Below are 16,162 nucleotides of genomic sequence, written 5' to 3'. Positions count from 1 at the left end.
TTTAGCTAGCTTCACATGTACTGAATATTATGTTACCTGACGCGCATGGATGAGAAATAGATATGACAGGTGCAAACATGATACTCTTGATGTGCTTGTCATGTAGGAACATGGCCACACGCTCATGATGCGCTCGCGGTCGTTTTGCTGGTTTCACATTTACCAAATTTTGTATTATGTGGACGTGATTGAAAAACGAAGGTATGTAACTGGTGCAAACATAATGATCATTAAAGGCGTGCCATGTAACATGACTACATGCTATGCTCATAAGCTGCTCGCGGCAATTTCGCTAGCTTCACATATATAAAATTTGGTGTTACGAGACGTGAATGAATGACGAAGGTATGAGACTGGTGGAAACCTATTAATGATAGCATACGTGTCATGTAAGAACGGCCGCGAGTGCTCATAGTGCGCTCGCGGCCGTTTTGCTAGCTTCACATATACCAAATTCGGTATTACGGGACGTGAATGAATGACAAGCACAAATGCCAGGCGCAAACACTATAATAATGACATGCAAGTCATATACGACACAATTTACATCCGCCTCGTAATTTTGTGCTGACTTTATGTGACAATTCAACCTCCCTCTTTTGTGCTTCGCTTATGTAACCGATTGCCACTGTACGTGGTATCGACCAATTTCTTAAACGCGCAAGTGTTTTACGCCGGGGCTCACCAAGATTTCATTGACGCAGTTCCGTCACGAAAGTGACGCCGAAAAAAATACTCACAAAGAAAAAAAAAGATCCATGATCGGGGGTCAAACCCGCGACCTCTGGGTCCGCGGCAAAAGATTCCGGGCAAGCCACCCACTGCGCCCTGGTCACCCTTCAAGTATGCGCCGTTTATATCTACCACACTCCTCTCTGCGTTCTTGGTAAAATGCAGTAATGCCTCTTGACCATGGCATCCGCGAACAGTTTCTTCAACGCGTCGTTTCTAAGCGTCCGCCTCATTCGGCGCGTTTCTAATAGGAGCATGTGCAATGTTTGTCTACGCCAAACACACCCCCAGGTGGTGACCTGACCCCAAGCGTCGGTGTCACTCATAGCATACATCCATACCAGAAAAGAGCTCTGCAACGCAAAGAACAACGCGCCTATTTCGTCTGGATGTACCAACCTTGCGTGTGCCGCTTACGCTCGCCCCGCGAAAAATCGTTGCCGGCCAATAAACGCGCATTGCATTTCTTTCTGGTCAGGCCGTGGCGTTCAATAAATCCAACAAGCGGCGAGTAGGCGACCTTAGCTCAAGTTAGGCGTTCTATCAGTCACGTTCTTTTGTCTGTCAGATCGATGTCTCAGGTATCGAACTCAGCTATGACCCACAAGGATTTGTTTAATCATTATTCTCGGATGTTATTCATCGGGATATAGATGTATGACTAAGCGTTAACGTGGATACACCCACGTCAAGCGGCGTTATAGCTGTCGAACAACAATAGATGTTGCGCAGGCTTTCTTATGCCAATGTAGAATAAACGTCAAACTACTCTGTAAGGAGCGATTTACTTCCTTGCTTTACCGATTCCTATGGCGGATGGATCAATTATGTTTTTTACACCAATAATTACCAACAGTCTCAATTGATTTAGAGGCACTGATACATACAGTCTATGAAAGATACTTCCATTGTTGACTCAATAAAACCGCAGTCCGCAGCCATATATGGCAATACAGCATGATCCCTTAACCTCTAACAACGACCGGACAATAACAAACTACAAGCGAGGCCCCAGGCAGCTCACACACACACACACACACACATATATATATATATATATATATATATATATATATATATATATATATATATATATATATATGTGTGTGTGTGTGTGTGTGTGTGTGTGTGTGTGTGTGTGTGTGTTCTTTGATTTAAAGTTCAGAAATAGGAGCATACTGCCCCCGCCGAGGCCGAGGAATCAAAAATGCGGAGGAGATGAAACGTTCTGAGGAGTCGTAGAAGGTCCGAAGTAGGACAGTGTCAGTGCTCAGATAGTGCGGTTCTGAATAGCCCCAACACGGTAAAAAAAGCACAAAAAAAAGGAAGGTAACACTGAATTGGCTGCATAAGAAAAGGAGCGACTGCAGTGAATAGCAAGCTCAACTAAAAAACACGTCTCGCGAGCCTGTGAAGTTAGAAAACAGAAAACTTCGTAATGGCTGATGGTTTTTGTAGGTTGCAGAAGAAATAAAAGAACGTGTAGGCGAACGTTAGGAGAAAAAAAGAAAAAAAAACACACGAAACAAGTGCAAGGATAATAAAGCTTTGGACAATAGATGGACGTTCCCCGAGTGTGAGAGTGTAGAAAGAGTAAAGGTGGCGGTGAGTCAGTGGTGGGAACGAGGATGACGAAGTAGAACGGCGAGGCAAAATGCTTCCGCTGCCACTCCGCTTTCAGGGAAGAAAGACGTGAGGGCAGGTGGAGAGGGTTCTTTAGCTGAGATCGATATCAACGAAGCCCACTGAGATGCAATGGCGCCGACGAGGCAAGCGAGTGCTTCTCCATGGCGACTTGTCAGTTGTATGCAGCTTCGAATCCATTTGGCCCACCTTTTTGTGCTTCACGAGCAGATAAGTGAAGAAGAAGGAAAAGAAAGCGAGCGCGGTGAAAATGCCAAAACAAGAAAATTGAAGGGGGGAAAAGGGAAGACCCAATTACAGGCAGGGCGATCAAGGTGGCAGGACAGGCGATGCATGCAACAATCCACCGAAGGGTCCGAAACAATGTGCGACCTTTCATTTTCTTTCTTTCTTTCTTTCTTTCTTTCTTTCTTTCTTTCTTTCTTTATTTCTTTCTTTCTTTCTTTCTTACAGGGGTTCCTTTCTTATTACAGTGAAAGCTGTTAATAGCTAGGAGAAACGAAAAACAATTCGACATCGGTGCCACGAGTGGTCTCCATCGGCTGTACTATCAGTTACGCCAAAATCAGCGTCGTACCCAAGCACGCACGCTATTGACTGCGTTGTCAGTGACGTCATCCATCCCGTCGCAGACGTGGCGGTGAGCACGCGCGCACAGTTTCTACTGAGAGCTTCCACGTGGGTAAGCCACGGGCAACTTTACAAGAACGCCGTCAGTGGAAACCTGAAAGTGCACGACTTCTCCGGGCCGATGCTGCAGTCTGGCCATAAAAACAGGCCAGAGGGACCGAGTGCCGGCAGAAACTGCGTACCGATGATCCGGCAGCCTTCCATGCTGCGCCAAATTGCGAACGGGAATGCAAGTGCCGCTGGTCGGTGGATCCTGCAAACAAAGCCACCGAGTTAGGTCGCGATATGAAAAGTTTGCAGCAACGCGCGTCGAACAAGCGGTGTGGTGGCTCCGAAAGCGCCAACGCGATAATTGCGGAAGCACGTTCAAAGGGGCGAACGCCGGCTTTTGGTGTGTGTTTCTCTAGAGGCACTTTGGCTTTTGCTGCGACGTCTGTGACCACCTGTTGTTCCAGGACTACCAGTGTGATTGAAGGCGGAGACCATGTAGTGTGTAAATATAGTATCGGCTCTCGAAACGCCAGAGGAGTTATTAGTAGAGTTTGCAGAACGTGATAATTTACGGATCCTAAATACCTTCTTAACCGTAAATACCTTCTTAACCATAAATGGACGTCACGAAGTCCTAATGACGAAACTAAAAATAAAATATACTGTATTCTGTGCGCGCACCCAGGCATTGTACAGGATGTAGTAATTGTTGGCAAGATCTGATGCAGTGGCCACAGAATGCTATGAGCTCGTATTCACCTATATTCAAAATATCAAAAAACAAGAACTTGTACGCAAAAAGCCAATAATGAACTAGGGGTGAAATGGAAAGTACAGGAATTCAGAGTTTCGCTTCAGAATTGATTCGAGGCACTAAATGAGATAAACGACGTTTGCGTTGACACAATGAACGATCATGTTACTAGTATCATCAAAGAGTGTGCATTTTAAGTTGGAGGTGCAGTCACTAGACAGGAAACTGGAAAACTATCTCAGGAGACAAAAAAAATCTCATTAAGAGACGACAAGCAACGAAAGCTCCAAATGCAACCGACGAAACAGTGCTAGTGGAGCTTTTTTCGAAATTAATCCATAGGCGTAAGGTAGCCGGCATCAGAAGATATAACATGTAGAGAATTGAGAAGGCTGTAAAAAGTGGCAGAAGCCTAAAAGCTGCGAAGGCAGACTTGTGCACAGGCAAGAGTTGGATATATTGATTAAGGAACACAGATCAAAATGTCATAACGAATATGAATGGTATAGTCGAGTGTCACAGAACGAGCGCTGGGGATGGGCGCGCCGCCGGGTTGTCGCGAGGGAACGCGGGAGTGGCGCCGCGAGGTCAAAAGAAAAAGAAAACAAACATCTAAAGGCTCCCCGGGCGCGCGCTCTCCCCTCGGAAGCGTGGCTTCGCGGACGAACCTCCTCACCCCATATCGGCGGCCGAGCAAGGCCGCGAAATTTCCAGAACGAAAGGGGCGTGGTCACGCCGGGTTGAGTCATCCATCGCGGAGGGCATTCGTACAGTCTCGCGCCTCTCCCCAACCTTCGCTGCGTATCGCGCCGACGAAATGACGAGAACCTTCTGGAATGTCGCGCGGAAGGTATTTAACCGAGCAACCGAGACGAGAGAGCAGGAGTAGACGGAAGTTAGCGCCAGAGCGCGTAGGGTATACCGCCGTGTAGTCGGCGAAGGTTTTGTCCGTAGAGACAAAGCAGGAGATGAAGAGGATTTCCACCTGAGGGGTGAAGGCTCGAGCTACAGGCAAGAGCGTGTGTCTACCGCTATCGAGCAAAGACGCGTGGCAACAGCTGCGTGCGTGAAGCCGACGTGTTTCGGGCGAAGAAGTTTGAAGCTTGGAGAGTGGCCTAATGAAGACGTGAGGTTTCCTGGAAGAGAAACTTCGAGGGCTGCGGAACGACAACAACGCTGGACTTTGAGTGAGTGATTCTCGGAAGAGTATCATCCAGACTTTTGTTCCAAGAACTTTGGAGTGGATAGGTTTTCTATCTCTTTAGTTTTTAAGTGCCTTGGTTGTTCAATGCATGTGACTGCATTGTAGAGCGTATCGTTGTATGTGTCCGTTGTTTTGAGTGTAGCTGATTGTACTGTGTAGTACGTTGTTTGATTGGTGACGTATTGTATGTAACTATTGTGGAGTGTGCATTCTTGTGTATTGTTTTCGATCTGCCATTTTGGGAGAATATAATATTTGTTTTGTCTATCAACTCTCGGCTCTGACTTGTTCTTTGGGCCACAACCGGCGTCCGCTGGCGCGCCAAAAAGGACCACTTCTAAATTGTCCACGCTTTCGTGGTGCGGTTCGGGGGGCCAATACTTCGGCCCTTGGAATTAGCCCGGTGATCGCCTCCCTAATTAACGGGACGTGTGTGACAATTAATCTGGCGTCCGCGACAGGACCTTTTGGTGCACAGTGTGTCCAAAGTAGTGAGAAAGAGCCTCGAGTTGTTGATAGTGCTATCGGAACGATTTTGTGTGTTGTTCAGTGTTCTCGTGACCCAGTGCAGGGGAGTGTTCCGATAGACTAATTTAGGCAGATACTTTTCACACGCGGCAAGGTTTTATTTGCGAGACACAATGGATCTCGAAAAGTTAGTCGCTCTTGGTGAGAAGATGGGTCTTTCTGGCGCCGAACTACGGAAATGGGTAAGCCAGAAGGAGAAAGAGGCGGTGGAGAGAGAGAGGTTCGCAGCTGAGAGGGCCAAGGAAGAAAAAGCAGCTGAGTTGGAGAGAGAGAGGCTGGCAGCTGCGAGGGAGAAAGAAGAAAGAGAGGCAAAGGAGCGACAGCTGAAAGAAGAAAGAGAGCAACAATTGAAGTTGGAGCTGGAGAAAGAGAAGCTGGCCGCTGAGAGGGCGAGAGAAGAAAGAGAGGCAAAGGAGTGACAGCTGAAAGAAGAAAGAGAGCAGCAATTGAAGTTGGAGCTGGAGAGAGAAAAGTTGGCAGCCGAAAGGGCGAGAGAAGAAAGAGAGCAGCAATTGAAGTTGGAGCTGGAGAGAGAAAGACTGGCAACTGAGAGGGCGAAAGAAGAAAGAGAGGAAAGGGAACGGCAGCGACAGCACGAGATAGAACTCGAGCGACTCCGTTTGCAACAGCGAAGTGAAACTCCCGTCCAACCTAGAGTTGAAAACAGCGAACGGGAAGATCATGGCTTCCGCTTGAACCCAAGCAAGCTGCTCGTGGCGTTTGATGAAAGGAAGGACGACCTTGACGCGTACCTTCACCGATTTGAGACGATTGCGAAGAGCCAGAATTGGCCGGAACATCAATTGGCAACTGCTTTGAGTACTTGCTTGAGTGGTGAAGCGCTCAGTGTGTACGGTAGGCTGACGCCGACCAATGCAGCCAACTATGCAAAGGTGAAAGCTGCTTTGCTGAAGCGATTTCGATTTACCGTAGAAGGATTCCGGGACAGATTTCGGACAGGAAAGCCAGCAGATGGTGAGACGGCTACACAGTACGCCGCCCGACTTAGCCATTATTTCGACAGATGGATTGAACTTTCAGGGACAGCGCAGGAGTACGATGAACTTAGAGAGCTCCTAATTAGAGAACAATTTCTTGCTAGTTGCCACCCAAGCCTGTCGCTGTACTTGAAAGAGAGGAAGGCTGAGTCACTTGAAGGCATGCTTGAATTGGCTGATCAATTCTTGGAAGCGCAAGGTGGAACTAATTTGGCCAAGGTCAAGAAGGATTGTCCCGATGATTCGAAGAAATTGGCTCGCGAAAAAAAGAAGCGTGCACCAGAGAGCACTCCGCGTTGTTTTCTGTGCAACCGAGTGGGTCATCGCGCGAAAAACTGTCGAACGAACTTTACGAGCCCTATGGCAGTAAAATGTTTTAAGTGTGGTCAGAGTGGGCACAAAGCAGACGCATGTCGAAACGCAGCGAGTCAAACTCACCAGGTGTCCTGTGTGCTAGCAGCACCGAAATCCGATGATAAGGCCGCCACAGATAGATTCGTAGAGTTGAAAAGTGGGGAGAAAATTCCTATTGTGGGTGCGGTAATGGCAAAACAGCCAACCGGTGTTTCGAAGGGAATGCCAACGCTGCCTGGAAAAGTTGCGGACAAAAAGGTTAGTGTTAAGAGATACCGGCAGCTCCACTGTCATCGTGCGGAGAAATTTGGTACGGGAAAGTGAGTTGACAGGCAGAACAAAACCGGTTTGCCTAATTGACCCTACAGTTCGTATGCTTCCCGAAGCAGAGATTGAGGTTGAAACCCCATACTTCAGCGGGAAGGTTACCGCTCTATGTATGACGAGCCCCCTTTACGACCTTGTCATCGGAACCATCGACGGGGCGCGAGGACCGAATGATTTGGAAAGTTTGGGAGAAGACCCTAAGATAGAGCCCTCGCCAACCCAGCGACCGCGAGATACAGTGGAGGAACATTTAGTGACGGATCTCACTAGGGCCCAAGGTGAAGCCGCGGCGCTAGAGACAGCGAAGGAGAAGACGATCGTGTCGAATAAGTTCGCGTGGTGCGCAGCTGGACGTACGTCGGCACGACCCCAACTGACCGAGAGCGTAAAAATGAGGGAGTCGGCCAGCCAGGCCCAATACCGTGACATGAACAAGCTGGTAAATAAACCGACAGCACCCGTTGAACGTTATGACCCGTTAACGGTGTCGGAAGTGACAACGATGGCTGAGACGCCGCCTCAGATACCGTCTTTGGAAGGGGCTCGCCGGAACAAAACGAGCAAAAACAATAAGAAGAGATCGAGAGAGCACCGCAAGAAAGGGCGCAAACGCCGCTCGAAATACACAGGATAGGTGCTGAGGTAGAATCGGATTGTGTTTGGCAGGGCTGAGTGCCATATGTTCTGTTTATGTTCTTGTTGTCCTGTGTCGCAACTGTATGTTGAGTGAGTCAAAATGTTTGTTTCGGTGATGTCATGTATAGTAATAATGTAAGTATAGTAATTGTTGTAATGAGAGAACTTTGTACGTTCGTATTGTTCGGAATGTGTGATGAAGTGTTGTAGTCATGTACCTGTGGCTATATTTCATGTGTCATGGAATTGAATTACAATGTACAGCTGCATTGAGGATCTATTCCGAATGTGAAGTGTCATGAGCGACGGTTTGTGTTACAGTCTTTCGGAGTGTGTGGTGACTGTTCGCGCTCCTCGTTTGTGTGGTTTTGAATATTATGAGATAATATTCTTAAAGTGGGGGGCAGTGTCACAGAACGAGCGCTGGGGATGGGCGCGCCGCCGGGTTGTCGCGAGGAAACGCTGGAGTGGCGCCGCGAGGTCAAAAGAAAAAGAAAACAAACATCTAAAGGCTCCCCGGGCACGCGCTCTCCCCTCGGAAGCGTGGCTTCGCCGACGAATCTCCTCACCCCATATCGGCGGCCGAGCAAGGCCGCGAAATTTCCAGAACGAAAGGGGCGTGGTCACGCCGGGTTGAGTCATCCATCGCGGAGGGCATTCGTACAGTCTCGCGCCTCTCCCCAACCTTCGCTGCGTATCGCGCCGACGAAATGACGAGAACCTTCTGGAATGTCGCGCGGAAGGTATTTAACCGAGCAACCGAGACGAGAGAGCAGGAGTAGACGGAAGTTAGCGCCAGAGCGCGTAGGGTATACCGCCGTGTAGTCGGCGAAGGTTTTGTCCGTAGAGACAAAGCAGGAGATGAAGAGGATTTCCACCTGAGGGGTGAAGGCTCGAGCTACAGGCAAGAGCGTGTGTCTACCGCTATCGAGCAAAGACGCGTGGCAACAACTGCGTGCGTGAAGCCGACGTGTTTCGGGCGAAGAAGTTTGAAGCTTGGAGAGTGGCCTATTGAAGACGTGAGGTTTCCTGGAAGAGAAACTTCGAGGGCTGCGGAACGACAACAACGCTGGACTTTGAGTGAGTGATTCTCGGAAGAGTATCATCCAGACTTTTGTCCCAAGAACTTTGGACTGGATAGGTTTTCTATCTCTTTAGTTTTTAAGTGTCTTGGTTGTTCAATGCATGCGACTGCATTGTAGAGCATATCGTTGTCTGTGTCCGTTGTTTTGAGTGTAGCTGATTGTACTGTGTAGTACGTTGTTTGATTGGTGACGTATTGTATGTAACTATTGTGGAGTGTGCATTCTTGTGTATTGTTTTCGATCTGCCATTTTGGGAGAATATAATATTTGTTTTGTCTATCAACTCTCGGCTCTGACTTGTTCTTTGGGCTACAACCGGCATCCGCTGGCGCGCCAAAAAGGACCACTTCTAAATTATCCACGTTTTCGTGGTGCGGTTCGGGGGGCCAATACTTCGGCCCTTGGAATTAGCCCGGTGATCGCCTCCCTAACTAACGGGACGTGTGTGACATCGAGGTGGCAGATGAGTTATACAGAGAGCTGTACAGAAGCCAAAACAACCAGGATGATATCGTGAAAACAATAATACTTTTGAAGAATTCGACTTCCAACCAGTAACAACAGTGGAAGTAAGGAAAGCCCTAAATGTAATGAAGAGAGGCAACGCCACCGGTGAGGATAATGTAACAACAGACTTCCTGAAAGATGGCGGAGAAATTGTAATAAAAATTAGCCACCTTATATACGAAGTGTCTCTTGACGGCGAGGTACCAGAATCTTGGAAGAACGCCAACATCATCTTAATACATAAGAAAGGATACGTAAAGGACTCAAAAACTTACAGGCCCATCAGCTTACTCTCCGTTCTCTGCAAAACCTATTTACAAAAATAATACCTAATAGAATTAAGGTGACATTAGATTTCAATCAACCAAAATACCAAGCAGAATTTCGTACAGACTACACCACAATAGGCCATATTCATATTTTCAATCAGGTAATAGAAAAATGTGCTGAATATTATCAACCCCTATCCGTAGCTTTCATAGATTACGAGAAGGCGTTTGACTCAGTCGAGACATCAGCAGTAGTGCAGGCACTACGGAAGCAGCTAGGGCATCGTGGAACCCTACATCAACATACTGGAAGAAATCCACAGAGGATCCACAGCCACCAAAGTTATATATATAAAAAGCGACAGAATCCAAGAAAAGAAGGGTGCGAGGGAGGAAAACATGGTTTCTCCGATCTCCAATGCTATTCACCGCATGTTTACTGGAGGTTTTCAATACCTTAGACTGGGAAGAGTAGGGGACAACAGTTAATAGAGGGCATCTTAGTAACCTGCGATTCACTGGTGGCATTGCTTTGGTGAGCAACTCAAGGGACTAATTACAGCTCACGATTACTGAAAAGGACACACAAATGAGCAAAGTAGGTCTGAAAATTAATATGCACAAAAGTAATGTAATGTGCAACAGTCTCGGCGGAAAACAGCACTTCGCGATAGGTGGAGAGACGCTGCAAGTTGTTAATGAGTATGCCTACTTGAAACATTTAGTAACCGCGGAGCTGAACCGTGAGAGCGAAATAACTAGAAGAATAGGGATTGGGTGGATCACATTTGTTAAGGACTCTCAAATCATAGATGGCAATCTGCCACTAAACCTCAACAGGAAAGTATATAACAGCTGCATCTTGTCAGTACTTACCTACAAAGCGATAGATAAGTGTGTGGGGTTTAACGTCCCAAAACCACCATATGATAATGAGAGATGCCGTAGTGGAGGGATCCGGAAATTTCGACCACCTGGAATTCTTTACGTACACGTAAATCTGAGCACATGTGCCTACAGCATTTTCGCCTCCATCGAAAATGCAGTCACCGCAGCCGGGATTCAATCTCGCAACCTGCGGGTCAGCAGTACCTACAGAGCGAAAACCTGGAGAGAGAGAATAAAATGAGGGAAAGGCAGGGAGGTTAACCAGAAAATGGAACGTCCGGTTTGCTACCCTGCACTAGGGGAAGGGGTAATGGGGAAGAAAGATGAGAAAGAAAGCGAAGAGGGAAATAGACGCGCGCGCAAAAAAAAGGGGGGAGGGCTGGGGTGCTACGGTCTATACAATAGGCCGATGCCACGCAAAAAGTTCAGTAAGGCCTTCACTGATTTTCTGTGAGCACACAAATCATGTCGCCTTTCCAGCACTGATTGTTCAGACAAAGGTCTGTCGTCAAGGCGAGCTAACGAAGCAGCTAGTTGCTGTCTTTGCACGCTGTAACGAGGGCAGTGACAGAGAACGTGCTTTATAGTTTCAGCGCTGCCGCAATGACCGCAAGCAGCACTGTCTTCCATGCCGATTCGGAAGGCGAAAGCTTTGGTGAAGGCGACACCAAGCCATAGTCGGCAAAGCACCGTTGTCTCGAGTCGAGAGAGTCCAGACGGAGGTCGGAGTCGACGAGACGTGTCCAGTCTATGCAGTCGCGTGTGCCGTAAGCGCTCGGCGTTCCACAGGGATTTTAGTTCTGCATTATTGATTTTTCGGATTGTCATTGCAGCATCAGTCCTTGAAAATGGTATAGATTCTTCTTCACCATCTTCGTGGGCTGATCGAGCAGCTGCATCGGCATGTTCGTTGCCCAATATGCCGCAGTGACTTGGAAGCCACTGAAACGTGATTTTGTGTCCTTCGTCGAAGAGGTGGTGAAGCAGCTCTAATTTTCAGCACTAGTTGTTCATGAGGTACCCGGCGTAAGGCGAATATCAAACACTGTAGTACTGCCTTGGAGGCTTAGAAAGAGCCTTCGGCCTAAATTGAGAATGACGCAGCAAGCGATGGAAAGGAAAATTATAGGTGTAACCTTAAGAGACAAGAAGAGAGCACAGCGGGTCAGGAAACAAACCGGGGTTATGGATATCATAGATGAAACCAAAAAGAAGAAAGGACATGAGCCGGGCACGTAGCACGTCGGCAGGATAACAACTGGTCAATAAGAGTAACTGACTGGATTCCCAGAGAAGGCAGACGGACCAGAGGGAGACAGAAATATAGGTGGGCTGGTGAAATTATCAAGTTCTCACGTATAACGTGGCAACAGAAAGCAAAATAACAAGTTGATTGACGTATAATGGGACAGTTCTTTGCCCTGTAATGGGCATAGTCAGGCTGATGATGATGATGTAATCTTGTAGCTACCACGAGGGAGAAGCCACGGCCAACAACAGTGCCAACAGCCACGCGCCCCCCTGATCTAGAGAGGTGTGATTCTATCTGTACTCTCGGGGTTTGAGCGGCCTATAACATGGTGACAGCAAAGAATGACCCATTTCGCATTCCGCGCTTTCTCTTGAATAGCATTTCTAAACAAAGCCTTCTCCACCCTGCCATCCATGCCCACTAGTTTTGTTTGTTTTTCTCCTGCGCACAGAGCTTATTCGCCTCACAGCGAGTACTTGCCAACGCATTGCGGTGACTGGATGATCAGCCTCTTTATGTGCAGGTGCTATTACAGCACCGTCCACATCCTTCGACAGCCCACAATGCAGTAAAAGCTGTCTTGTGTTTTTTGAGGACGATGGGTTTGTGTGAACGCCTCTGACTTGCGTTGGAGTTCTACACGCTGCAGTGAATTTACCGTCGGTCTTGTTCTTTTTCTGTTCTTTGTTTCCTCCTTTCCCATCTTTCTCATCTTTCTTGTCGCCTACAGTAATCTCCCCGCGTAAGGTAGCCAACCGGACGTCTTTCCGATGAACTTCCATGCCTTCTCCCTTTTGTTGCTTCTTTCCTTCATCTGTGCATACAGCTCATTGTGAAAGAAAGAAAGGCAAGGAACAGGAGAGAAAAGAAAGGCAGGGATGCGTTAGGCATTGTGGTTGAGCCTATCATGATTTTTTCGGGCCAGTGCTCCCAGAGATGCGCCAAGAGTGGCGAACACACAAAAGTCGTTCTTCGAGTTGTCTAGGGCTCTCCGCGCCCCTCGTAAAATCCTTTGAACACACCTGACCTACAGACCGATTAGGAAGAGCTGTTGGCAGTCGAGGCTACTTGCTTTTGTACCTCAAAATGCCCCATCGCCATCTTCGGGGTTGTTTGCCACGTACTCCATGGTGAATTCATGGCCAAAGCTTTTTTCAAGCCGTGACGTGCCAGGCGCCGCTGACCTATCGATGAGTCACAACTGCAGCCCTGATCACCGAATTAATCTGCACGTAGGACCCAATATATTGGCGCTGTGTTGTGTCGTGCATATTATAGAATTTTGTATTGAGCAGCGTCTCTCCCTCACCGTGAGACGAGCTGGGCGCGCCTCCTCCCTTTTTGTTGAGTCGGGAAGGAGGCGGTGTTTCACCTTCCTCTTTTGGGGGCGGAGGTGAAGATGGTAATTTCATTGGACTGTCCTGGCTTCAAATGTTTTCCCTAAAGAGAATCCTGGGTAGACCAGAGCATAAAACGCTAGAGCCGAGATGCTCCCGACCATCTCCCAGAGGCTTCTATAAAGCTTCCATCGAGAGCTTCGATGACGCTACCACCATAATGTAATCACGCTACCTTAAAATGTAAAAAATTGTAGATAAAAGTTCCTGTTAACAGCTCCGGTTACTCCGCTCGTCATCTCCCGCCAGCTTTGGCTGACTTCGGTTCTAAGGGGTAATCCCCGACTACATCAGCACCAAATATTAAACGGACAATATTGTTATAATCCACCCACTTCAATGAAAGAAGCTCAATCAACCTTCTTGGTTATCTTTAGTATATACACTTGAAAGTTGCCCATTCGTTTATAACAAGGCGAATTCCACAATGTTCACTACCTTTCTCTGTAACATTGAATACAAGATCTTCGGAAAGCTCTACAGCTTCTCTTGTACTAACCAATCTTGAAAGGCTGCTCATGGTAGCACACAGTCACAGCCCAGTCTTTCACACCTGATTGCATGACGAGCTCGCAATCATGGAGCACGCCAGAGAGGCAAGGCGCGCCCAACCTGCCGCAACCACATTCAAAGATGGTACTATATAAAACAAACCTATGGACCATCTCCCAGAAAGCAACCTTGATGGGATGCGAAGCATCAGCGGTACGCACGGCGTTGACCCGGTTGAAACGGGCGTCGACGCGGTTGCTGGAAGAATGGTTTGAAACGAAACTCGGTGTAGCGTTTACTCGAGTATACGTTTGTTTGAAACGCAAGAACATGAGAGGCGGGACGCGTCGAAGACGCTTGCGCTCAGCTTCCTTGGCTCGCGTCTCGTCGGTGTTACCCGCGCGCAATCTGTACTCTCAAACACGTTTGTGTTCTTCACTCGCACCTTGTCGGTGTTGCTGTTCTTCCACTGCCGACGCTTGCGTTCAGATTCCCTGGCTCGCGCCTCGTCGGTGTTGACGTCGCAATTCGCGAACGCGATGGGCTTCGCTAACCCTCGCAACGACAACAGCCGGGAAAAGTACGCGCACACTAGCGGGAAGCATGCCACGACGGCGTCCCGCCCGTCGGCGTGATCGCGCAGCAAGCAGCGGCACGCTGTCCACATAGTCGGCGCAGCGAGATTCTCAAAGGGCGCAGCGTGCGCACCGGTCTGCTCACGGCTACTTCTCGCCGACAGATGGAGAGGTGGCGCGGGTGAGGTGATGCCCACGTGAGGAGTGGGCTCGAGCATTGCGAGCGGTGGAGAGGGTGAAACGAGAGAGAGCTGGCACGTGGCAAGCGCGCGGCAGGCGAGGGAGAGAGACGTCACCAAGCACTGCTACGAAGGCGTGAGCTACTTGGCCCCGCTCAAACACTTGCAGCGAGGAGAGCGGTCCGGACGGAGGGACAGCGTTACACAGGCTGGTCAAAGACCTGCTCCGCATCTAAAATATGATCGCTAGACGCACAACAGTCGTTACGCACTAGCCAGCCCGTCAGGCTTTGCGCTTTAATTGCTGTCGTTAGCGGGTGCCTAATTGCAGACTAAGTGACGGCCACCGATGGCATCGGGCGAGCTGCTCACGTGTGTAGTGGCCGCGCGTATGAAACAGCAAGCCGCCTCACCTCGTCCGTGTTGTAGTCGAACTCGAATTCCTTGCGAGCTGTCACCTGCAGGGCGTGCTTGAAGTGCGAAAACTCTGGCGTCTCGGGAATTCGCGTCTGCACCACCAACAGCGCTTCGTAGGCTCTCCGTGCGCGCTGGTTGCGCTCCGCTGTGTCCGACTCCCGGTACCAGGGACGCGTGTTGCTCGAGTTTCGCCTGCGAGCAGAGAGAGGGTAAAGGCCCACCTCACTTAAAGTCTGTTGGAAATGAGTGCGCAGAGACATGAGGACTAATCTGGGTTGCCGCAGGTGGACATCAGACTTGTCAGCATTGAGGTGTTTTAAATGTGAAGCGTTTGTTTGCGAACTTTGGCGGGTTTGCCGTATCTGTGTATCAATCTATCTGCTAGCTGCCTACGACTTTTAGCTCTCCTAGCCGTTTGGATAATGGCATTTATAACAAAATTGGTATGACATAACATGACTGTATGAGGAGCATTAGCGACTAGTTAACACATGAAAATCATGACGTGCATGTCATGAATGTTATGATATAGATGTTATAGATCTATATAGATAAATCACTGCCGATGACGTTCAACAAAATCTTTCCCGCTGGCTCCTCGTTGCTTTTTTCCTTTGTGCAAGCGCCAGTAATTCACTGCTAGTCGACCAGGCTTCATACTCATGACGAGGGGGTGTCGGAGTCTACTATGGCGGTAGCCGTGCCACTTTAAGAACCTAACACAAAGGGATACAGCACAAAGACAGATCCCGCGCCACAACACCACACCAAGCACAAGCGCTCTGTACCTGTCTTCGACTCACCAGAATTGTCAAGAACAGGATGTCCATAAAGCACTCAAAATTTAGAGCCCCCTTAAATTTTGACACCTGAGAGGCACTCCAAACAAAACAAGTGACCATGTTCCCCATTAAAGCTTACGCAAGACAAAAACCATAAGGACACATAATAGCTTAGCCGCAAATGGGAACCATTCGGTCCACCTATCAAGGAAAAGGCTACAGTTTTACAATTAAAAACTAAACTAGAACGTTCGTCGGTAGTTCTTTTACTTTTGTTCCGTTCTTGTGCCGGACGAAAAAGATGTACCTTTGGAGGAAAGACCCCCTCGGAGCAAGCGTTCTTTCTTTTCAGAAAGCCATTGCACTCGGCTTATCTTGTAGTACGTTGACAATTACGGGCACATAGCGAAACCGATATCATCTGACGGTAAAATTCTCTGTACGTAACTCCACCCCTTTGAACTGACACATGTTGCAGTTCCCGGCTTATGTGATCACATGATCGTCAAACATATTTAAAC

The 16,162-nt window shown here is 48.4% G+C and overlaps 1 protein-coding gene across 1 annotated transcript in view; it reads right to left on the bottom strand.

Annotated features, from left to right (window-relative positions):
- Positions 1–16,162, bottom strand: part of LOC119171523 (atrial natriuretic peptide receptor 1) — a 770,478-nt gene that overhangs the window by 593,033 nt on the left and 161,283 nt on the right. Inside the window, exon 3 of the mRNA XM_075892139.1 lies at positions 14,856–15,051. Coding sequence (XP_075748254.1) covers positions 14,856–15,051 — 196 coding nt within the window. The remainder of the gene's footprint in view (positions 1–14,855; positions 15,052–16,162) is intronic.

This window comes from Rhipicephalus microplus, chromosome 4, assembly GCF_043290135.1.
Source record: "Rhipicephalus microplus isolate Deutch F79 chromosome 4, USDA_Rmic, whole genome shotgun sequence".
NCBI classification, from domain to species: Eukaryota; Metazoa; Arthropoda; class Arachnida; order Ixodida; family Ixodidae; genus Rhipicephalus; species Rhipicephalus microplus.
The sequence above is the reverse complement of the archived record's forward strand: the minus strand, read 5'-3'. Positions and strand labels throughout refer to the sequence as shown.